At 40.8% G+C, this 25067-nt stretch overlaps 1 protein-coding gene across 1 annotated transcript in view; it reads right to left on the bottom strand.

Moving 5' to 3' along the window:
* Positions 1-15357: 15357 nt before the first annotated feature.
* The window catches only part of LOC102928402 (uncharacterized), a 50369-nt gene continuing 40659 nt past the window's right edge, over positions 15358-25067 (bottom strand). The window contains 2 exon segments of the mRNA XM_076559715.1: positions 15358-18673; positions 18675-20555. Of these exon segments, the coding sequence (XP_076415830.1) occupies positions 18448-18673; positions 18675-20555 (2107 nt within the window). The 3' untranslated portion in view covers positions 15358-18447.

Genomic DNA, 25067 nt, shown 5'->3' on the forward strand with positions numbered 1-25067 from the left:
CAACAAAATGAGGAGCAATACAGTATCACCAGAACCTAGATCTCCTCCAACATCTAGACCTGAACATCAAAAATTGGAAGAATCAGAAGAAAACAGCCTTATGAATAACATCATGAAGAAGGTAGAGGCTTGTATAGAGGAAAAGACAAAAAAAATGGGAAGAATGCTATAAAAAACGATAGGAAAGGACAAATAAAGTAGAAGAAAACAGTAAAATCCTGGAAGAAAACAATAAAGCACTGAAAGAAAATCATGAAAAAGCAATGAAACAAATGAAGGAAACAGTCCAAGACCTGAAAAGGGAAATAGAAAAAATGAAGAAGACACAAACAGAGGGAATGCTGGAAATAGAAAATCTGAGTAAACGATCGGGAACTTCAGATGCAAGTATAACCAACAGAATGCAAGAGATGAAAGAGAGGATCTCAGGCATTGAAGATACGGTAGAAGAAATAGATTCATCAGTCAAAGAGAACACTAAAGCCAACAAAGACATGACCCAAAATGTCCAAGAAATTTGGGACACCATGAAAAGACCAAACCTACAAATAATAAGGATAGAAGAAGGAGAAGAATACCAACTCAAAGACACAGAAAATATATTCAACAAGATCATAGAAGAAAACTTTCCCAACTTAAAGAAGAAAATGCCTATGAAGATACAAGAAGACTATAGAACACCAAACAGACTAGACTCCCCCCAAAAAAGTCCCCTCACCACATAATAATTAAACAACTAAATGTACAGAATAAAGAAAGAATATTAAGAGCAGCAAAGGAAAAAGGCCAAGTGACTTATAAAGGCAAACCCATCAGAATAACACCCGACTTCTCAATGAAGACTTTGAAAGCCAGAAGGACCTGGACAGAAGTAATACAGACACTAAGAGACCATGGATGCCAGCCCAGACTAATATACCCAGCAAAACTCACATACAGAGTGAAAAAGACATTCCAAAACAAAACCAGTTTTAAACAATACTTATCCACAAACCCAGCCCTACAGAAAGCACTAGAAGGAAAATTCCAACCGAAGGAAGTCAGATACACCCTCGAAAACACAGGCAATAGATAAAGCCACAGCAGTAAACCCCAAAGAAGAGAAGTACACACACACTATCACCAAAAATAACATGAATGAACAATTACTGGTCATTAATATCCCTTAATATCAACGGACTTAATTCATAGTCTTACAGACATAGGCTTACAGAATGGATACAAAAGCAGGACCCATCTTTCTGCAGCATACAAGAAACATACCTCAAACTCAAAGATAGACACTACCTAAGAATAAAAGGCTGGGAAAAGACTTTCCAATCAAATGGTCTTAAGAAACAAGCAGGTGGCCGGACGGTGGTGGCGCACGCCTTTAATCCCAGCACTCGGGAGGCAGAGCCAGGTGGATCTCTGTGAGTTTGAGGCCAGCCTGGGCTACCAAGTGAGTCCCAGGAAAGGAGCAAAGCTACACAGAGAAACCCTGTCTCGAAAAACCAAAAAAAAAATGTATAAAAAAAAAAAAGAAACAAGCAGGTGTAGCCATCCTGATATCCAGCAAAATAGACTTCAAACTAAAATCAATCAAAAGAGATCAAGAAGGGCATTACATACTCATCACAGGAAGATTCACCAAGATGAAGTTTCAATTCTGAACATTTATGCCCTAAATACAAGGGCACCCACATGTGTAAAAGAAACATTACTAAAGCTTAAACCACATATAACCCCCAACACATTAATAGTGGAAGACCTCAACACCCCATTTTCACCACTGGACAAATTAAAACTTAACAGAGAAATAAAGCACTTAACTGATGTCATGACTCAACTGGACCTAATAGATATCTACAGAACATTTCATCCTAACAAAAAAAGAATATACCTTCTTCTCAGTACCCCATGGAACCTTCTCTAAAATCGACCACATACTTGAACACGAAGCAAATCTCAACAGATGCAAAATAATTGGAATAACCTCCAGTGTTCTATCAGACCACCATGGTTTAAACTTAGATTTCAACAACAACAAAAACTACAGAAAACCTACAATCTCATGGAAACTGAATAATGCTCAACTGAATCACCAATGGGTTAAGGAAGAAATAAAGAAAGAAATTAAAGACTTCCTAGAGATCAAAGAAAATGAAGACACCACATACTCAAACTTATGGGACACTATGAAAGCAGTGTTAAGAGGGAAATTCATAGCACTAAATGCCCACATAAAGAAGTTGGAGAAATCTCACACTAGTGACTTAACAGCACACCTGAAAGCACTAGAACAAGAAGAAGCAAAGTCTCCCAGGAAGAATAGATGCCAGGAAATTATCAAAGTGAGAGGTGAAATCAATAAAATAGAAACAAAGAGAACAATACAAAAAATTAATGAAACAAAGAGTTGGTTCTTTGAGAAAATCAACAAGATAGACAAGCCCTTATCCAAACTAACCAAAAGACAGAGAGAGAATCCAAATCAACAAAATCAGAAATGAAAAGGGGGGCATAATAACAGACATTGAGGAAATCCAGAGAACCATCAGGTCATACTTCAAAAACCTCTACTCCACAAAACTGGAAAATCTAAAAGAAATGGATAATTTTCTGGATAGTTACCACATACCTAAGTTAAATCAAGACCAGATAAACTATTTAAATAGTCCAATAACCCCTAAGGAAATAGAAACAGTCATTAAAAGTCTCCCAAACAAAAAAAGGCCAGGACCAGATGGTTTCAGCACAGAATTCTACCAGATTTTCAAAGAAGAGTTAATACCAGTACTCTCTAAATTTTTCTACACAATAGAAACAGAAGGAACATTACCAAACTCCTTCTATGAGGCTACAATTACCTTAATTCCTAAACCAAACAAGGATACAACAAAGAAGAGAACTACAGACCAATCTCCCTCATGAACATCGATGCAAAAATACTCAATAAAATACTGGCAAGCAGACTCCAAAAACACATCAAAACAATTATCCACCATGATCAAGTAGGCTTCATCCCAGGGATGCAAGGGTGGTTCAACATACGAAAGTCCATCAATGTAATACACCATATAAACAAACTCAAAGAAAAAAAACACATGATCATATCACTAGATGCAGAAAAGGCATTTGACAAAATCCAAAACCCCTTCATGATAAAAGTCTTGGAGCAATCAGGAATACAGGGAACATACCTAAACATAATAAGGGAATTTACAGCAAGCCAACAGCCAACATCAAATTAAATGGAAACTCAAAGCAATCCCACTAAAATCAGGAACGAGGCAAGGCTGTCCACTCTTCCCATACTTATTCAATATAGTACTTGAAGTTCTAGCCAGAGCAAATAAGACAACATAAGGAGATTAAGGGGATACAAATTTGAAAGGAAGGAGTCAAGCTTTCCCTATTTGCAGATGACATGACAGTATACTTGAGTGACCCCAAAGATTCCACCAAGGAACTGATACAGCTTATAAAGACCTTCAGCAACATAGCAGGACACAAGATCAACTCAAAAAAAAAATCAGTAGCCCTCCTATATACAATTGACAAAGAAGCTGAGAAGGAAATCAGAGATACATCAACCTTTACAATAGCCACACATGATATAAAATACCTTGGGGTAGCACTAACCAAGCAAGAGAAGGACCTATATGACAAGAACTTTAAGTCCCTGAAAAAAGAAATTGAAGATGTCAAAAAATGGAAAGATCTCCCATGCTCATGAATAGGCAGGACTAACATAGTAAAAATGGCAATTTTACCAAAAGCAATCTATAGATTCAATGCAATCCCCATCAAAATACCAACACAATTCTTCACAGACGTGGAAGGAATAATACTCAACTTCATATGGAAAAAACAAAAAACCCAGGATAGCCAAAAGAATACTGTACAATAAAACAACCTCTGGAGGCATCATGATCCCTGACTTCAAGCTCTACTATAGAGCTACAGTATTAAAAACAATTGGTATTGGCATAAAAACTGACATGTGGACCAATGGAATTGAATTGAAGACCCTGACATTAATCCACACACCTATGAACATATAATTTTTTTTTTTTATTTTTCGAGACAGGGTTTCTCTGTGTAGCTTTGTGCCTTTCCTGGAACTCGCTTTGGAGACCAAGCTGGCCTCGAATTCACAGAGATCCACTTGGCTCTGCCTCCCGAGTGCTGGGATTAAAGGCGTGCACCACCACTGCCCGGCTATAATTTTTTACAAAGAAGCCAAAAGTGTACAATGGAAAAAAGAAAGCATCTTCAACAAATGGTGATGGCATAACTGGATGTCAATTTGTACAAGGCTGCAAATAGATCCATATCTGTCACCGTGCACAAAACTTAAATCCAAGTGGATCAAGGACCTCAACATAAATCCAGCTACTCTGAACCTGCTAGAAGAGAAAGTAGGAAGTAGTCTTGAACACATTGGCATAGGAGATCACTTCCTAAATATAACACCACTAGCACAGACACTGAGAGAAACAATCAATCAATGGGACCTTTTGAAACTGAGAAGCTTTTGTAGAGCAAAGGATATGGTCAACAAGGCAAAGCAACAGCCTACAGAATGGGAAAAGGTCTTCACCATCCCCACATCTGACAGAGGACTGATATCCAGAATATATAAGGAACTCAAGAAATTAGACATCAAAATGCCCAACAGTCCAATTAAGAAATGGGCTATAGAACTAAACAGAGAATTCTCAACAGAGGAAACTCAAATGGCTGAAAGACATTTAAGGAATTGCTCAACATCCCTAATCATCAGGGAAATGCAAATCAAAACAACTGAGATACCACCTTACGCCTGTCAGAATGGCTAAGATCTAAAACACTGAAGACACCTTATGCTGGAGAGGATGTGGAGCAAGGGGAACTCGCCTCTACTGCTGGTGGGAATGCAAGCTTGTACAACCACTTTGGAAATCAATATCATGCTTTTTTAGAAAACTGGAAATCAATCTCCCCCAAGATCCAGTTATACCACTCTTGGGCATATACCCAAGGAATGCTCCATCATACCACAAGAGCATGTGCTCAGCTATGTTCATATCAGCATTATTTGTAATAGCCAAAACTTGGAAACAACCTAGATGCCCTTCAACTGAAGAATGGATAAATAAAATGTGATACGTATACACAATGGAATACTACTCAGCAGAAAAAAACAATGACATCATTGGATTTGCAGGCAAATGGATGGATCTAGAAAAGATCATCCTGAGTGAGGTAACCCAGACTCAGAAAGACAAACATGGTATGTACTCACTCACAGGAGGATACTAGATGTGGAACAAGGATGACTGGACTGCTACTCGTATCACCAGGGAGGCTACCTGGAAAACAGGACCACAAGAAAGACACGGGGATCACTCAATGATGAAGAAATGGATGAGATCTACATGAACAGCCTGGACATGACGGGGGGGGGGGGGGGGCCCGCGCGTGATGACACATGAAGGGCGAGGGTCGAGGGAAAGAGAACAGGAGATCCCACCTGGATCAAGAACAGAGAGGGAGAACAAGGGATAGGAGACAATGGTAAGTGAAGACCACATGAGAATAGGAAGAAGCAAAGTGCTAGAGAGGCCCACAGAAATCCACAAAGATAGCCCCCACAATAGACTGCCGGCAATAGTCGAGAGACAGCCAGAACTGACCTACTCTGGTGATGGGATGGCCAAACACCCTAACTGTTGTACTAGAAACCCCATCCAACGGCTGAGGGATCTGGATGCAGAGATCCATGGCTAGGCCCTGGGTGGAGCTCCGGGAGTCTAATTAGCGAGAAAGAGGAGGGTTTATATGAGCGAGAATTGTTGAAACTAAGGTTGGATAAAACACAGGGACAAATAGCCAAACGAATGGAAACACATGAACTATGAACCAATGGCTGAGGGACCCCCAACTGGATCAGGCCCTCTGAATGGGTGAGATAATTGATTGGCTTGATCTGTTTGGGAGGCATCCGGGCAGTGGGACTGGGTCTTGTGCTCATTGCATGAGTTGGCTGTTTGAAACCTGGGGCTTATGCAGGGTTGCTAGGCTCAGCCTGGGAAGAGGGGACTGGACCTGCCTGGACTGAGTCTACCAGGTTGACCTCAGTCCTCGAGGAGGCTTTGCCCTGGTGGTAATGGGGGGTGAGCTAGGGGGAAGGGGAAGGGGGCAGGAGGAGGGAGAACAAGGGAATCTGTGGCTGATATGTAGAACTGAATTGTATTGTAAAATAAAATTTAAAAAAACTAAAAAAAATTAGATTATTGTACTGGGTAGCCATTCCAACTTTGATCTGGAAGTTCCAACCCCCACTGAGGCTTTGGTAACTGTTACGCCTACAAGGGGGGGGTGCTGAGAGAGGACACTGAAGACATGAGATCCAGATGGGCCAGCTCTCTTGGTTCCTGGACCCTGGTCGCTGGAGATAGACCTAGCAGAGTTCTCCTGAGAACACCGTTGGACTGTGCCACACCTTTCCCAAACCCTGTTACCTATCCTTTCATTTGTAGGCTACCCCACAAAATAAACCTACCTTTTAACTATGTGGAGTGGCCTTAATAATTTCACCAATATCTGGTGTCCATGTGGGGCAAATTATTGAGGGGCAGGGGTTCTACCCTTGAGAAAAAAGGAAAACAAATTGGAAGGATGTCCGATGCTGCAGCACAAAATTCCCTTCTGTCAAAATTTTCTATCTTCTATCCCTTTGTCAATTTCTATCTGTGAATAAGTATAAGGTATAATGTAGTAAATAGTGTAGGAAAAACTTAGAAGCATAAGATCATATATAAAAAAATAAGAAAGGCAACTAGACAGAAAAACTTCAATTTTCTAACTTTGGGGGCTATGAACCCAAACTGGGGGAAACAAATCTTTCTTTAGGGATTATGAGTAGGAGAAAAGCTCTTATTTGAGCTTAGGGGAAGAAAAATTTTCTTATGGAAGCTTTTGACCTGGGAGCAGCTGAAATGCTAAGTCCAAGCGGCAGGAGAAAGTGGTTTTTTCCCTGGGGCAAAAATGGGGGTGTAAAAAGCCAAAGTTTAAAGTTTAGAAGTTTTGGGGAAAGTTGGTCTTTCTCTCTTTTTGGAACAAAATCTTTCTCTTAAACTAAAACTTTTCTTGGAAAATTTGGGGGGAAATCTCTCTAAAAAGCTTTAATCTTTCTCTCTTAAAAAACTTAAAAACTAAAGCCTTTAACTCTCTCAAAAGGACAAATTAGAATCACCTGAAGATATTAGTATGGGGACCACCTGTGATTAGCTCTAAGGGAAAACAACAAACCTCTTAAAGACAGCAAAACCTCTCTAAGTTCTCTTTCGATCTTTAAAAATTCTCCCTGCAATGCAGGAGGCAGGGACAAGTTCCTACAAACCTCTTCTAAGCTCTGTCTCTTCAAGCTAGTAAAAGACAGTGGGTCAGAGTACCCTGAGGGAAACACTTGGGAGAGTGTGGGTAAAGAGCTACAGAGAACCCAAAAGGGCAGGAAACTTTACCTGAGAAAAACAAAAAAGCCAAGCTTTTTAGTTACAGCTGAGCTGAGGTATCAAGGGTTTTGTTTGAGTGAGTGGTTCAGAATGAAAGGATGCTCCTAATTTTCCTAACCAAAGATCCCCTGAAGCAATGCAAAATCTGTTAGCATTGCATCCTAGCTTCTGACCAAAAACCCAGAGGTGACTGGCCAGCGTCTCTGAGTTGAAATGCATTTCGGGGATACTAGGGTTCCTACAGTTGTAAACTTCCTGGAGCACAGAGCTGAGGCAGGAAGGTGCAGGACCCAGGGGAAGATTGCTAATGAACAAAGCAAGCTAAAGCCGGTGGGAACGGCACAGTTGTCTGCTTTCCTACAAGTCCCGGGTTAATAGGTCCACAGCTGCAAAAAGAAATCTGAGAAAAAGCTTTCCTATCAGAGTAAAGACCTTTCTGGGAAAACAGTAAAGCTGAACTGTGTCTGAAGCAGTTATGCTGCTGAGTCAGAACTCTGTCTGGGGAAAGAGCCCATGTAAGGATTCAGTCCTTAATTCTGTCATCAGCCTTCAATGGTGTCCCAGCCTAAAAAGCAGGTCCTAAAATGCACAGGTCCTCTGTGCATTCTCTGTCTCCTCTCCTTCCTCCCTTCAGCCCCTCCCCCGCCCTCTCTCTCTCTCTCTCTCTCTCTCTCTCTCTCTCTCTCTCTCTTTCTCTCTCTCTCTCTCTCTTTCCCACCCCAATAAAGCTCTAAAAATGTAATCATGGCTATGATTCTTTCAATCAGCACGCTTCTCTGCAGACATGGCTGCCATGGGCAGCGACCAGCCACAAGGGGCAGCGCCATAGAATAAACAACATTGGTACCGTTCAGACTCGGATACACCACTGAGCACCGAGGACCTGCTGTGACCACTGCTGCCTCTTCCCCCATCCCAGCAAGACAGTGAGACTGTGAGACTAAAAATATGTGTGTGTCCCTCGCTGCCTCTGCTGGACCCCCACACCACTACCGCCATGATTCCTCACCACAGTAAGTCCGCTGTTCTCGCAGCTGTAGCCTGAGCTATATTCTTTGTGATGAACACCCTGGGGGTTGTCCTTGGGGTGTACAGGCAATGGCACATTTTCATTCCTAATGGGGAAAGTAAATGCTGTCTCAGGTCTACCGGGTGGACCAACTGCAGTGCAGCCGCATCCCTTCGCATCCCTTGACAAAGACCATGGTGAACTTGAGCTGATTTATGCATCTCTCTCCACTCTTTGGGGTTGCCCAAGATTGTAGTCTGATCCTGGTTTGTTACTTTAATTTTTTATTTTTTTCTTGGCTACAGCCATGAACAAAGGGGTGGATACATTGGTGGATGAGGGGGGGCACCGGTAAACCTGGTCACATAACAGTATAAACCTGGCTGCATAACAGAGTTGAAGGAACTTCCGCCAACAAATGGGCAAGTAAGAGTTACTTTATTGCCTGGCGGTGGTGGCACACGCCTTTAATCCCAGCACTCGGGAGGCAGAGGCAGGTGGATCTCTGTGAGTTCGAGGCCCAACCTGGGCTACCAAGTGAGTCCCAGGAAAGGCGCAAAGCTACACAGAAAAACCCTGTCTCAAAAAAATAAAAAATAAAAATAAAAAAACAAGAGTTACTTTATCTCCAAGCTTTCTGGAGAAGTTGACCCCCACCTCCTCTCTCTCTCTCTCTCTCTCTCTCTCTCTCTCTCTCTCTCTCTCTCTCTCTCTGTGTGTGTGTGTGTGTGTGTGTGTGTGTGTGTGTGTGTGTGTGTTTCCCTCTCTGTGTCTCTCTCTGTGTCTCTGTCTCCCCCCCCCCCCCCCGCCCCAAATAAAGCTCTAAAAAGATAGCCATGGCTATGATTCTTTCAATCAAGCACGCTCCTCTACCAGCATGGCCACTGGGAGCAGTGACCAACCACGAGGGGAAGTGCCGTAGAATAACCAATAGCCCAGCCAGGGCAGAACAGAACTATCCAGGAGTAAACCTTTCTTTTCTGTCAGAGAAAGCATCTTTTTGAGAAAAACTTTGTTTCAACTGACTCCCTGAGATGAGGGAGTGTAGCCCTGAGGAGTTATTGCCTCTGGCATAAGCTCTGTCCTTGAGCACCCAGACAAGCAAATGCAACCCACTGGGGGACTGGGCCAGGTGAAGGCCTGATGAGGCAAAACACCTGTCCTAATGGGAGTTTAGAAATGGCAAAACCCAGGCTGAGGTGATGGCTCAGAGGTTAGGAGCACCGACTGCTCTTCCAGAGGTCCTGAGTTCAATTCCCAGCACCCACATGGTGGCTCACAACCATCTGTAATGAGAGCTGGCACACTCTTCTGTATATGTAATAAATAAATCTTAAAAAACAAACAAACAAAAAAAAAGAAATGGCAAAACCCTCCCTTGTTAGATTTTCAGTCTGTACACAAACCACACAGACCCCAAAAACAGAAACAGACAAAAAGCCCCTACCTTCAGTAGCAGGGAAACTGCTCTGGGGTAGAGGGAATAAACTGAGACCAAACTGGGTACTGTCAGGGAGAAAGACTCTGAAGAAACAGAGGGGACAGATTCTTCCCCAGAAAATGCATGACCTGTGAAAGCTGCTAAGAATTTGAGGCAGATTGGGGGGGAAAGCCCCCACCCCCTAAGGCAGCTAGCAGAGGTACAGAGCTGCAGACAGATACCTGAAGCTCTGCATCTGGGGGGAAAGGAACAAGCAAAATGAGAATAAAATCAGTGGGAGAAAATCTCTCTGAAGGAGCTATGGAAAAGCTCTGTTGTAAATGTTTTTCACTGACTGTCTAAGGCAAACACAAGCCCCTAGGGAAGTTACTATCAGGAATGCCAGCCTCAATGTCCACTAACGAGGCAGGTGCAGTTCTGATTTGGGGCCAGTGTCAAATGAAGGAGAGACACCTGTTAAAGCCAGTTGAGGAGAGAATAGGAATCTCCCAATGTGCCATAGCTGAAAATGTAAAATGCTTGTTCAAATCTCCAGTTGCAAAAGCAAAAAACTTGGTTCAAACCTCCCAGGCAAGAATCTGTAAGCAAGTTTGGTAAAAGAGATCCAGTTGACTCTCAGACCCAAAAAGAACTATGGGAAGTGAAGTCCAAAAGCTAGCTTGCAATAAGGGACTGATATATGGGAAATGCATTCTGGGAAAGGCAGTTTTTCCACTAAAGACAGAGACATTGCCCTGAAACACTTTTGTCAGCTCGAAAATATGTTCATGATAAACTTAAAATACAACTTTTAAAAAAATAAGGAGGAAAATCATCTAAGATTTTAAGTGTCAGTTCCAATGAAAAATTGAAAGGATATTGAACTAGGTGCTTCACGGTTCGGGGCTCCATTGGTAAAATGCCTTATTTACCCTAATAGCTCTGCAAAATTTTTACGGTAGTTGGATGACAAAAAGCTACCTTTAAGAGCAAACAAGCCACTTAAAATGGTTAAGAAAGCAAGAGAAAGCAGTTTATACACTGAACATTGTTTTAGATATGAAGAAAATAAAGTTCTTTGCCTTTTGAACAAACTGCCTGCAATGAGTAATGCCTTTGCAAATCTAATAAGGAGACAAGGAAACAGGCATTCAAAAAGAAATGACTGCTTTATAGATGGGGAAAAAAACTTCAGAAAATCTAGCTGTTTTACAAAAGAGCTGGTTCACCTAAAAGTTCCTTATAAGAAATCAATACTAAATATCACAGCTGGTAAAAACATCAGGACTTAAAGCTAATGATGAAAATACTAAATCCTGAAAGTGCTTTTTCTCAGTGTAAGCTAATGAAGGATACATTTCATGAAAGAACATCTATGTTCTTGACTCTTTTGAATAGTAGCAGTTTTGATGAAAATGTTGGGTAGTAAAAATATCAGAAACATCACTGTTGTTAAAAAAACTCATGGCAAATACAGCTTTAAAAAATTAAGAAGGGCCTGTAATCCCAGCACTTGGGAGGCAGAGGCAGGCGGATCTCTGTGAGTTTGAGGCCAGCCTGGGCTACCAAGTGAGTTCCAGGAAAGGCGCAAAGCTACACAGAGAAACCCTGTCTCGAAAAAAAAAAATTAAGAAGGGGGAAAATTGTATCAGAGTTTGAGTATAAAAAGCAACTAAATTTTTGGGATATCAAGGTTCCATCCTAATCTGGGGATAATAGTATAAAGAGGCTTCCAGACTGCGGAGCAGTTTAAGACAATTGTAAATATGTTTCAACAATGTTTTCAGACCTGCTGAAAGCTGGAGGTCTGGAACCTGACTCCAATTTAGACAACTATCTTCTGTTGGAAAATTGACTGTTATGGAATGACTAGCTAAGCAATTCAGAAACAGAATATTCCTTACAAGGTTTTTCTCTTTTTTCATTTTGGGTTTGCTGTAAACTGAGATAGCTCTCAATAGAGTTGTTATGAAACATCTGAAATGCATAGCAACAGAAGTCACTAAATCTCAGAGTTAAGAGAGCCAATAAAGAATTAAACTCCTGTTTTTCAAGAACTTTTAGAATGATAAGCTCTGAACTTTAGAAATGATTTGTGTACTTTGTCTAGTTAAGAGAATCTAATACAGATAGTTGTGGGATGACTCATCCCTAACAGGCTTGAGGGCCATCCCTAACAGGCTTGAGGGCCAGATGACCCAAACAAGTAAAAAAGATACTTTCTGAGAGCCAGCCTGGGTCTGCCTGATGGTCTTAGCAACAACAGCTGAAACATGATCTGGAGATGACCTGGACCAATCAGAGGCAGTCATGTCACACCAGCAGATGCATATTCATCAGACCTCCCCCTAGGGTGGGGTGGAGGGTATATAAGGCTTGCCTCTTCCTGAATAAACTGAGCTTGTTGTTTCAACATTCTCTCTGAGTCTGTGTGGTTTGACTCTGGTCCTACTTAGCCCCCACCCCCAAAGGGAACAACAGCAAAGAACACTGCTACAGATAGTGGTGATAATTAAGAGTAATAAGTAGAAAATTATTCTGTCTTGTTAGAAAATGTTAAATCTCTAAGTGTTAAGAAATATTTAGGTGTTTGCTAAGTTAGATATATGCTAATGGTAGCCCTATAAGTTTGTAAAATAGAGCTATAGAATTTCTTTAAGAATATAAGCTTGCAAGAAGTATCTAAGGTAGTCCTAAAACATGTAATAATAAGCTTGTAAGAAGTAAAGATGCTAGTTGTAAATGTAAGTTTAAATAAGCATAAGATGAATATAAGTAAATAAGAATTATATTTGTTAAGGTAGTCTTAGAGTTTCCTTAAGGATATAAGTAAATAAGAAGTATATATGAGTTTATTTAAAAAAAAAGTGTAAATGTTGATTGTGAGTCTAAATGCTTTGCAAGATATGTTACATGTGAGTTTGTGAACAGTGTAAATATTGAGTGTGACTCTATGCTTAACATACATGGTAAAAAAAAAAGGGGGGGGAGAGAAACACAGAAGTTAGTGTCCAGTAGACTGCAAAGCAGGCAGTCTGAATGGTTTCAAAAGCTGCAGAAGCTGCTAAGAAGCTAAGAATGGCAGACGCCAGAACCAGCACAACAAGGCATCTGCAGCTGAGATCCATGGAAAATCAAATGCAACACAGAAAAACCTGAGCTAACATCAGAAACGGTGTGGTTTACACTACTACTGTACCTAAAAAGGTCTCTGGCTTGAGAATAAAAGTTGCAGAGACTCTTGTTTGAACTAAAATTGTTAACTGCAAAAAGTTTTGGTTGTAAAACGTCTCTTCATGTTTGGAAGTGAAAGCCTGATATCAGAATTTACTTTTTTTGAACTTTTTGAACTTAAAATAATGAGATAAAACTACAAAAAGATTTTGGTTACGGATTTCTTCATATTTGGAAGGCTAGTACCAGAATTTTTTATTTGAATTTTGGGACTTAAGAAATGAAATGAACAATAGATTTCATTGCAATGGGACAATTTTGAGTTTACTTATAGTAATGACCTAAGAACTGTTTTCTGGAATTGGATTAAAAATGGAACTGTTTAAATGAAGAAATTTATTTCTACCTAGAATCAAGATGCAGTTTTGTGTATGCATATATGCTTTATTAACTGGTGATTCATGAATTGTTTTATGGAACTATTTATGTAAAAATGGAATTACTTATGGCACTGGTTTTGGGTTACAAATGGAACTGTTTAAACAGAAAAGTTTGGGTTTCTCTAATTAGGTTTGAGATTTTGTTTAAAAAGTTATAAAGAAAAGGAGGAGTTATGACTGAATTAAGGTTGAATTATGTTTGCAGAAATTATGTTTGACCTATTGATATTAATGTGCCCTACTTTTGTAGAGTTGAGGAAATATTTAAGTTTGATGTGAATACATCAGAAGTTTTTCCTATGTTCTGTTAGCAAGAAAGTTCAAATGCTTAAGAGTTAAAGTTGTAAGACTGAGAAAATTGTTAACTATAGATAGCACCATATATGCTAATTCATATGGTTCTGTTAAGAGTTTGCTTTGAGTTGTAAGATTGGGAGAATTGTGACTATGTATAGCAATATTTATGTTAACCTGTTAATGGTAATGATGAAGCTAAGGGATTCTTTAAGTTTGTAGTCATTTTAAGAGTTTTTGGATTAGAAAAGGCTTGACGCAGCTAAAGACTGCTGTAGTCACCTTGGACCTAATTCAAAAGAGAAATGCCATCTTTATCATACTCTACTCCATACTGTGAGGTATAACAGCTACGGAGATTGCTGTAATAATGAGTTGTTTTTATTAAGAAAGAGGGACCTGTGGGAGCCTGTTTTCAGGTCCCTCATGGCTTTACCCATCAGGTCCACATAGAGGATGATTATGGGCCATGGGCCTGAATGCAGGTGTATGGAATGGTCTGCACTTGGCTGTGCTGGGGGAGGAGGTCTTTTGCTGCAACCCTTAGCGTCCCTATAAATACCCTGTTGCAGAGACAACATGGCCCATTGGAATAGATTCCAGGCCCTCTCAAGGCTATCCTCTATGTTCTATCTGTTTATCTCCGCAATATTCTCCACAATATAAATCCTTCTGTCTAATATTTCCTGCTGCTCACACTCAAAAAAACTCTGGGGAGCTGTGGGGTTGGTGGGTAAATGCCCCAGAACTCTGATACCTACTGAATCATCTCCAGTGCCCAAACACAGTGTTTAATCAAACCTCAACTCTCTGAACACTCAGTTTTCAGTGTGAGCATCTGCATGCACACACACACAAACACAATTCTGATAATTTAGGAGTGGAGAGATGGCTCAGCAGTGAAGGCCACATATTGCTCTTGGAGAAGATGTGAGTTTCATCCCCAGATCTGACATGGTGATGCACAATCATGCCTACATCGTCTTGCAGAGGATCTGATGCCCTCTTCTGTCTTCTGTGCACACCAAACACTCGTGGAGAACATGCATACATGGATGCAGAACACCCGTACAGTTGAAATAAAATAAGTAACTTCAGTAAATTAAAAACACAACCCCAAATCTCTTATACGTCACCATGGATAAACAGCCAGGGAAACATAGAAATGTGACAAATACCTGTAGGTAAAACTATAAATTAGTAATTAAAAGAATCAAGGAAGTAGATAAAAGGATAGAATTCCATGATTGTAGACAGGAAGCTTCATTAATATGTCAGTACAGATTTGAGCTATAGATTCAACAAAAGTACAACAAAATGTCTAACTAGTAATGCTATCAACAATAGAAAAATGGAAAAAGATCACTATGAAGAACAAATGATCTACACAAGACTGAGTAAATAGCACACATAGTGACATCAACTGGCTTGAAAACTTCCCATATACCTACAATAAGACTGTACTGTTTGGAAAAGAATAAAGACATCAGCAGAACATCAGAGAAAACTTAGAAATAGACACAATAAAAATATAGTCAGTGTTGACAAATGAGGACATGAAACCCATCTCAAAGGATTTCATGTTTCCTTGGAGAAACCCACAGGACCTCACTGGTCACCATGGGAAGTCATGGAATCTCAAGGATAAGACCACCTGGATCACCATGGAAACTCTCACAAGACCTCATAGTTCCCTATTTACCGGGTGCTGCCATTTCCATCCATGCCTCCCATGCCCTGCTGTCTTTGCCATTCACCTGCCAGTGAGTGCTTTTCCATTTTGATTACTGTTTAACTGTGCCACTGCACAGGCCCATGAACTGCAGATGTTCCTTTGGCCTCCTTTAGCTGTTTGTCTTCTACCCAATTGTGGTTTAAAGATTTTGTGGTATCTTCTTCCTGGCCATTCCATCTCAAGTCTAGAGGGTGAAACTTTCCATTTTAGTTTGAGATCCATCAATGGTTGATGAGCCATCAGTAAACCATGCCTTAGTCAAATGATTTGACCATTCTGTTGGCCCCTGCAGTTCATAGTTGCCTCTCTTGGAGGAGGGGTGAGCACTTTAGGCTCTGAACTATTTCTTTAGTGCTAACCATATCCTAGTCACTAAGGAATTCTGATATGTACCATTTCCACTGTAATACCTTTCCTTCCATGCTGAGGACTCTGCCTTTGAAGAGGTCCAATCCATCATTGTAAGGGGTGTCCAGATCACCACAGGATAGTTGGCCTTCACTATCAGGTTCTCCATGCCTCCAAAAATTGTGCAGATTTTTTTTTCTGAGAGGATCTTTATTCTCCTTATATGGAAAGTGTTTACAATAGAATCCATATGGTAAATGTAGGTGGACTCTTTTTGCTTTATGAAGAGTCCATAGATGCCAATTAAGCATGGGTTCAAATCCTGCTAATTGTCCATTTATTGTCTTTCGCCTTTGTTGAGTGACTTCCCGACCCTATGCCTGTTATTCAGACAGATGTAAGTGCACCACACTTGTTACCATAGTTACAATAACCAGTTGGAACAATAACCAGAATTGATCTAGCCATGACTGTCTTCCTCCTCTATTTCAGTTTCCCATGTGAGAAGTGGAAGGATTTTGCGATACTTTGCCACCTGGGAGAATTTTCAATTTTGTGTAATCTCAGCCTAGTGTGCTCTACCAGTGAGCAAGAAGGAAGTCTCTTTTCCACCATTTCCTTGTCCTTGTCCAGGGACTCCTGGGCTCAGCTCTGGCCCTGGCATGTTCACTCACCCTCTATATGAGGCCAGTGAAGCTGCAACTAAGCCATGACCATGGACTCAGCAGTGTACATCTCTCTCTTCATAAGCAGTGCTTCACATTGCATTTGTGGCCCTAGCCCACATGAGACTCTCAGCACATTTTGACCCCCAAGAGGATTGAATCCTGGGCCTCATCCCATCCTTCCATGCTGAAATGCTGGCATTCCATTTCAAGCAAGGTTCTGGAATATAATCCAAACCTAGAAACATTCTGATCTTGTCATGCACCTCTGGCTACTACCTGTGAGCCCCCAGATACACAGTTAGGCCACTCTGTTCTCTGTCTTGCTTACTCCTTATTTCAGCCCTGTTCTCTGGATACTTAGGAAGCCAAGGCCAAGGGGCAGGATTCAAGGGCTACAGTGTGAGTTCTAGGCCAGTCTAGGCAACTGAGAGAGACTCCATCTTAACACACACACAGTTTATTTTAACAAAAGTTTGTGTTTGCAGTTTTGGTTTGGTTTTGACGCAGGTTCTCAGTATAGAACTGTATATGAAAAACTCGGCTACATCAATGTTTTCATATCAGATGGTGGTCATTGGATAGAATACTTGCTCAGCACACAAAAGACCTCTGCATAAACAGGGCATGTTAGTAAAACCTGTCATCCCAGTAACTGGAGGTGGAAGCAGAAAGGTTTGAGGTTCAAGGTCAGCCTGAACTTCATTAGCCTCTTTAAAGAAACAAAAAAAAATCAACAATTAAGAAAAAATATCAGGGCTCAGTATTCATCATGGCATGGCTCAGCAGGTAAAAGTGATTGCAACCAAGACTGATGGACCTGGTCTGGTCCTCAGAACAGACATGGTAGAAAGGAAGAACTGGGTCACACAGGCTGACATCTGATTTCAAACTATATTATTCATGAGGACACACAAAGATAACAATAATAAAATGAATCTTAAAAGAAATAAAAAGGGATGAGAAATTGTTGAGCAGTTTAGTACCTGGAGTGGACTGCACGGTGACTATTGCTGTTTAACAAAGTTCCAGCATTTCCACATTGCTGATCTTAATTCTCTACCTCATTTTTATTTCAATTTTTATTTTAATAATTCTCACTATATGTTATAGAGTTTCCTTATGCCTTTTACTGTGGGAAATTTATTTTGCTGGCTACACTGGAGGATGGGAACATATACATAGGCAAGGTACTCTCTTTAAACAAAATTCTTGGCAAAAATCCCCACCAGAATGGAACGACACAATGTGATTACTATGCCTACTCCCACACAAGAAGCCCCATTGTGTCATTCTGATTACACCAAAAATGGAGAACTTAATGATTTACTAACTGGATACACCTAGTTCCAAGGATGAAAGCAACTATGAAAAGAAACAATGGGATCATATCCAGAAAGGCATTAAGATACTTGCTGAATTTATCACTTCTTGCAACAGGAAAAATGCTGTAATAAGGTTGATGGCTCCTTTTATCCTGGAATAATTAAGTCTGTTTTTAACCTGCTTGAATCTAAACTAAGATTCAGTTATAGAGCATAAAATGTGTAGTCGTTTTTCAATAAAGCAGCAGCTATACTGCTCCACGCTCAGATCATGGCAGTCTCCTTCATCTACTGATGCCTGCTCTCTTCTTTGGGACCTGAACTCCTATGACACCAGACTCCAGCAAGTACCTCTTGTAGAATACATAATTCAGTTTCCAACACTGACATGGCAGCTCACATTAGCTGACATCTGAAATTACTACATTGATTACATCCATATGTTACTGTCCAGTATGAATTCATTCATGACTGTGAAGATTACTCTTCTTTGCAAATGCTTTACCACATTGGTCACATTTGTAGGGTTTCTCCCCAGTATGAATTCTTTCATGACTTAGAAGGCTACTCTTCTGTATGAAGACTTTACCACATTGATTACATTCATAGGGTTTCTCTCCTGTATGAATTCTTTCATGACTGTGAAGATGACTCTTCCATGCAAAGGTGTTACCACATTGATTACATTCATAGGGTTTCTCTCCAGTATGAATTCTTTCATGGCTGAGAAGATAACTCTTTGTTGTAAAGGCTTTACCACATTGCTGACATTCATAGGGTTTCTCTCCTGTATGAATTCTTTCATGACTTTGAAGACTAATCTTCTGTGCAAAGGCTTTACCACATCGATTGCATTCATAGGGTTTCTCTCCATTATGAATTCTTTCATGACCTAGAAGGCTACTCTTCTGAACAAAGGCTTTACCACATTGATTACATTCATAGGGTTTCTCTCCTGTATGAATTCTTTCATGATTGTGAAGATGACTCTTCAATGCAAAGGCTTTACCACATTGATTACATTCATAGGATTTCTCTCCAGTATGAATTCTTTCATGGGTGAGAAGATAACTCTTTTTTGCAAAGGCTTTACCACATTGATTACATTCATAGGGTTTCTCTCCAGTATGAATTCTTTCATGACTTTGAAGACTACTCTTCTGTGCAAAGGCTTTACCACATTGATTACATTCATAAGGTTTCTCTCCAGTATGAATTCTTTGATGGCTGAGAAGATAACTCTTCATTGCAAAGGCTTTACCACATTGATTACATTCATAGGGTTTCTCTCCAGTATGAATTCTTTGATGATTGTGAAGACTACTCTTCAATGCAAAGGCTTTACCACATTGATTACACTCGTAGGGTTTGTCTCCAGTATGAATTCTTTCATGGATGAGAAGATAACTCTTTTTTGCAAAGGCTTTACGACATTGATTACACTCATAGGGTTGCTCTCCAGTATGAACTCTTTCATGAATTTGAAGACTACTCTTCAGTGCAAAGGCTTTACCACATTGATTACATTCATAAGGTTTCTCTCCAGTATGAATTCTTTGATGGCTGAGAAGATAACTCTTCATTGCAAAGGCTTTACCACATTGCTTACATTCATGGGGTTTCTCTCCAGTATGAATTCTTTCATGACTTTCAAGATGACTCTTCCGTGCAAAGGCTTTACCACAATGTTCACATTCATAGGGTTTCTCTCCAGTATGAATTCTTTCATGACTTTGAAGATTACTCTTTCGTGCAAAGGCTTTACCACATTGATTACACTCATAGGGTTTCTCTCCAGTATGAATTCTTTCATGATTTCTAAGACTATTCTTTCCTGTAAAGGCTTTACCACATTGATTATATAAATAGGGTTTCTCTCTTGTATGAAATCTTTCATGACTGTGAAGATTACTTGTCTCTGCAAAACTTTTATCACATTGATTATATACATATGGTGTCTCTCCAGTATGAATTCTTTCATGTCTGTGAAGATCACTCATCTGTACAAAGGCTTTACTACATTGATTACATTCATAGCATTTCTCTCGAGTTTGAATTCTATGTACTTGATGATGAAGACTGTGACATTCAAAGGCTTTATAACTTTGATTATACTCATAGGGTTTTCCTACCAAATGAATTTTTTGGTTTACTTCTAAAGAGCAATCAGATCTAAAGGCTTTATCATGTTGATTATATTCATAGACAGCCTCTTCGTTATTGATTCTTTGGTGTGTTTGATGATGCCTGTCAAGCCTAAAGCCTTTAGTACATGACTCACATTTATTTTTTTCTCTTCCCACATGAGATTTTTCACATCTTTGAAGAGAACTTGAAGAACTCAGGGTCTGACCACACTGATTGCATTCATAACATTTTCTTATACTGTGAGCTATACTACATATGCACAGTGAACCAGTAGAGACAGATAAATTTCCATATTCCTGGTACTCATAAGGTTTTTCTCCAATGAGAGTTTCTTGATGAATTCCCACTGAAGGTGCAAAACCAGTTAATTGTAAACTTATATCACAGTCATCATGTCTTCTCTTAGTGGGGACGACCATATATCTTCCAGTTGTTCTGAGAGAGACAGAACTACAATGCTTCTTTCCATATCCCTTATGCTCCCATGGATTGTATTCAGAGTGACAGATAACATACCTGATAAAGGAAGATAACAAATAAAGGGTTTTCACATTGCATTCCCATAGTTGAATGTTTTGTGTGTCATACAGATGTGAAATAGAGATTCATTCATACACCAAGAGAACCTCCTGGTCTCTCATAAAGTGCTCCTCTCACTAAACTATGCCAAATCACTCACTACAAGTATAAGAGCAACACTAGCTTTAATACCAAAGCTTTGCTTTTAAAAGGTCTTGACCATACACTAATGCCCTCATCAATGATATCATAATTGGAAGGCATGATGATAATTGGATAGACAGTCCAACAACATGTCTCTCACATGGCTATAGTGACATCTACTATAGAATGCTTTGCAAACACTGAACAGCTACCTGACATTGGAGTACATGGTGTTGTGATAATTTAATAATCATCACAAATCTATGCCTATTTCCACAGTTGCTTTACATTAAAATTTCAGGACACATTAACAGTTTTTCAAACTGTTTGAAATCTCCTGCTCAAGCAGCCCCATTGCAGAAAGCCTGCCATCCATGGTTCCTCCTCCAGAGATATCTGGTACCATGCCTACCAGCTATTTAAGACCCAGCCCATACATCTGACATGGGTGCTCTCATAATCTGTCTCCTGCTTTCCTGACCACCACCTGGGAGTACTCTGCTTTGCGCAGCCCTGTTTATTAAATCTGGATTTATTAATTCAGTTTGCTTTGGCTTATTGCATCGGTGACAGAGGAACCCAGGAGTGGCCGGGGTGAGTAGTCCTTCCACAACCATGTGTTATGGCTGTGGAAGACCAGTCACTCTCTCTCCCCATTCCACTTTTACCACACTGAATGAACAGCTCAGTAAGCTTCCCATTCCCAAACAAAAATGTCTTAGAGGTACAGGACCTCTTCCAACCTCCAAACTGCCTACTGAGTCACTGCAATGCCAGGTGACTCCAGCCTGTTTCAAGGTAGAGACAGTCAATGCCCTTGGAATTCCCCTGTGTGACACAGACTTCACCAGAGTCCATCCACACACAGCTCCCAGATGTGATTTGTGTACCTGCCCTCACAACCAGATTCCCAGCAAATGGCTTGTGAATGGGTACTTGCTGAGTCCAATTTCTGTGCCCAGAAACTCTGGGGTTGTCTCCTCCAAATTCAGGCTGCAAGAATACTGCCCCCATTCCTCTCTCTTCCCTGTTACTCTGTATCTTGTTCCCAGCATATAGATCGGCCGCACTGTGATTCTAATGTTCCTATTCCTCTCCCTCCCCTGTTTTCTTTGTCTGTCTTCCTGCCTCTCTCCTTCCTGATATATGATCCAGTCACAGCAGGATTCTCCCCGTAAAACATCCATTTTCTTTTTTCCTGTCTGCTCTCACACCCTGAACTACTGCATGAATGTGTCCAGCCCATTTGTCTATCTGTTTGCTCCCTCCTTCTTTCCTCCCTCCCACCAGAAATGCTGCCACCACTAACCCCCACAACTAACACTAACCTCCACCACCTCCACCACCACCTCCACCACCACCACCACCACCTCCATCATCTCCACCACCACCACCACCACCTCCACCGCTGCCTCCACCACCTTCCCGACTACCTCTACCACCACCACCACCACCACCACCACCACCTCGCTGCACCCCAGTGGGGGGGTCCCTGTTCCCATACTCCCCATCCCTAAAATTATACCTGCCCTCTCCACCCTTAAACCTGTTCTACTTCAATACACTCTGCTACACGTTCTTCCCTCCTAAAAATCTCTTTTTCCAAAATTCTCAACTTGCTGCTCTGACTTACTCAACTGGGCAGCATGTGCTGCTTCTGTTTTTCAGTTTCCCTCTGCAGTGCCTTCTCTGGGATCCGGGTATCAGGCTGCCCAAACTGCTAGGAGCCTCATTAAAAAAATTTGTTTCTGTTAATGATCCTGTTTACTTTTTATGTGTGGTGGAAATGTGTGAATGGTGTGGCCACGCATGTATGTTTCTGACTAGTTTTAAATGCCTGAGTTTACATGTCCTTAATGTGTCCTGCTAATTGGGTATTTTTAAAATCTGTAATGCTTGTGACTCCAGATTGAAACTGTTCTGAAGAACATCACCAGCCACCATTTTGATTGAGTTTAAAGAAATACTTCAACACCATCTTTAGTAAGGGTAACCACTTGGACTAGCCTCACCAAGGAACATTAGGTCTCCAATATAATTTGAGTTAGGATATATTTCTGTTTGATAATTTCTGTCCTGTCCTAAAATCAAGGTTTATTAAACAGGATTTAAAACAATGCATGTTTTGACAATTGATATTGAAATATAAATTGTTAGCAATGTTAATTAATACTTGGTTTTGTCTGATATATCTTAGGATCACCACTGAAAACTACACACTGAATCTTCTGGCTTTTGCTAACATTGGTAAGCTGTAACTAATTGGGTAAACTGTATGTTTAGATTTAACCAACATATGCCCTCAAAGTTAAACCTAAAAATTTGTCTAATTTAGATATACCTAACAGATTTTGTTCCCCCATTCTCAAACACTCTCTGAGATCTGAGAATATGCCATTTAATATAAAAGCTTTTTATGAGAGACATGGCAACTCCTGGAAGCATCCTGTATCTTCTCCAAGAAGATGGATGGCCACAGAAGAACTTCCACCTGGACCCTTGTCTGAATGTAAAAAAGCCAGTCACACAGTGAAAAGCTGCTTTACATCTTTAACTGCTGCTGAGATCATGTCCAGAATGTGAATAAGTGGAGCAATGGGGGAACAATTGTCCCACTCTGCCAAGACAGGTAGGCCGATCTCCCCAAATTTCTACTCCACAAAGAATCTGTAAGATCCTCTGAGCTTGGCATCTGAAAGAGTGCAACCTCTGGGACTTGTTGCCCAGTGACCACTGAGAGACTTGGAACTACCTGGGTAACTGGAAAGCTGGCTCACTCCTGCTCATTTACTTATCCTTCTCTGATTTGATGATGTTTGATGACTAGGGTACTAATAGATTTGCCAGTTCAACAGCACCCCCAATCTCAAGGCTACAAGCACTTTAGTAATTCATTAGTACATTTCCTGTTACAAATAAAGACAGGTGGGCCTCATTCCCAGACTCCATGGTACAGGATAAACTGGTTTCAGATATAACTTCAGAGGTTCAAAGTTTTAGGTTTGATAAATGCACTTTTGACAAACTGATAAAAAATTGATTACAAACAGTTCTCAGGGTTCCTTAAACTTCTGTAGATTTTACTGGTCCACCTTTTAGAGCTAGGTTAGCATTAGAGAGGATATAGATCCCTGCAGGCATGTTCAATTCCCTCCTCCTTCACTCACACAACCTCCTTTCTACAGTGAATTGAGACTTAAAAATATTCATGCCATTTAACCCAAAGCCATAGCTTTGTACTATGACACCAAGATGTGAATCTGTTCCAGTAGTTTTACAGACACCTGAAGGATCCTGGGGAAAGGGCTCTGGGAGTTTATAAAGAAGTCTGACTTAGTGGAAATTAATTTCTATTTCCAGAGCCTATTTTTGACCCCACCAATTTTGGAGCATATTCTGTAGGTTCACTCCTCTTGCCTGGGCCAAGGCCAACCCCACAGGGGGCCCTGCAGATACACCAGCTCCTGGAACAGCTCTGAGGGTGCCAACCACCAACCAAGGATGCCAACTGGACAAGTACTAACAGGTGGATTTCACCCACATGCCTGCTCATAAAAAGGCTCCATATCTCTTATCTCTTTTTTTAAAGATTTATATATTCATTTATTATGTATACAGCATGTATGACTGCAGGCCAGAAGAGGGCACCAGATCTCATTACAGATGGTTGTGAGCCACCATGTGGTTGCTGGGAACTGAACTCAGGACCTCTGGAAGAGCAGTCAGTGCTCTTAACCTCTGAGCCATCTCTCCAGCCCATCTCTTAACTCTTATGACACATTTATAGGATGGATGCTCTCCCAACCTCCAGAAAAACAGCAGATGTAATCCTGGAATACATCATCCCTAGATTTAGCATGCCATCTCCCCAAGCTCCTGGGACTTCCCTGCTGGTACCACCTCTCCAGGCAAAAGTGAGCATCTACCCATCAACTGAAACCTTGTTTTCCAAGATGTCCCAATTAAGGGCATATCTGCCCTCATGCCTCACTCATTCACCCTTGACTCTTCTGTACAATCAGGACATTTCTCAGTTCCATTCTTTCTATCATTCTTCCTACTACCAATGGCTATCCCTGTTTGTAAGGCCAGTGATAAAAAAGCTATTGTTTTTTCTCCTAGAAACCCGCATTCTCCGCCTTCTCAAGAACAGATGCCTGAGGCCTCCTGGATGGCAGCTATCCAAATGCTTCTCAACCCATACCCCTGCTGAGCATGGGTCCACCTGACTTGAACCTTCCCCCTCCCTACATGGTCCCATGCTAACAGGAAGTACACAGACTTGAACCTGCACCCACATATACCCAAAAATTTGGGATGTTTATAATCTACATCTGAGGGGGCCTCATTCCACAAAAACCACCA

The sequence above is a fragment of the Peromyscus maniculatus genome, chromosome 22, assembly GCF_049852395.1.
Source record: "Peromyscus maniculatus bairdii isolate BWxNUB_F1_BW_parent chromosome 22, HU_Pman_BW_mat_3.1, whole genome shotgun sequence".
Taxonomy (NCBI): domain Eukaryota; kingdom Metazoa; phylum Chordata; class Mammalia; order Rodentia; family Cricetidae; genus Peromyscus; species Peromyscus maniculatus.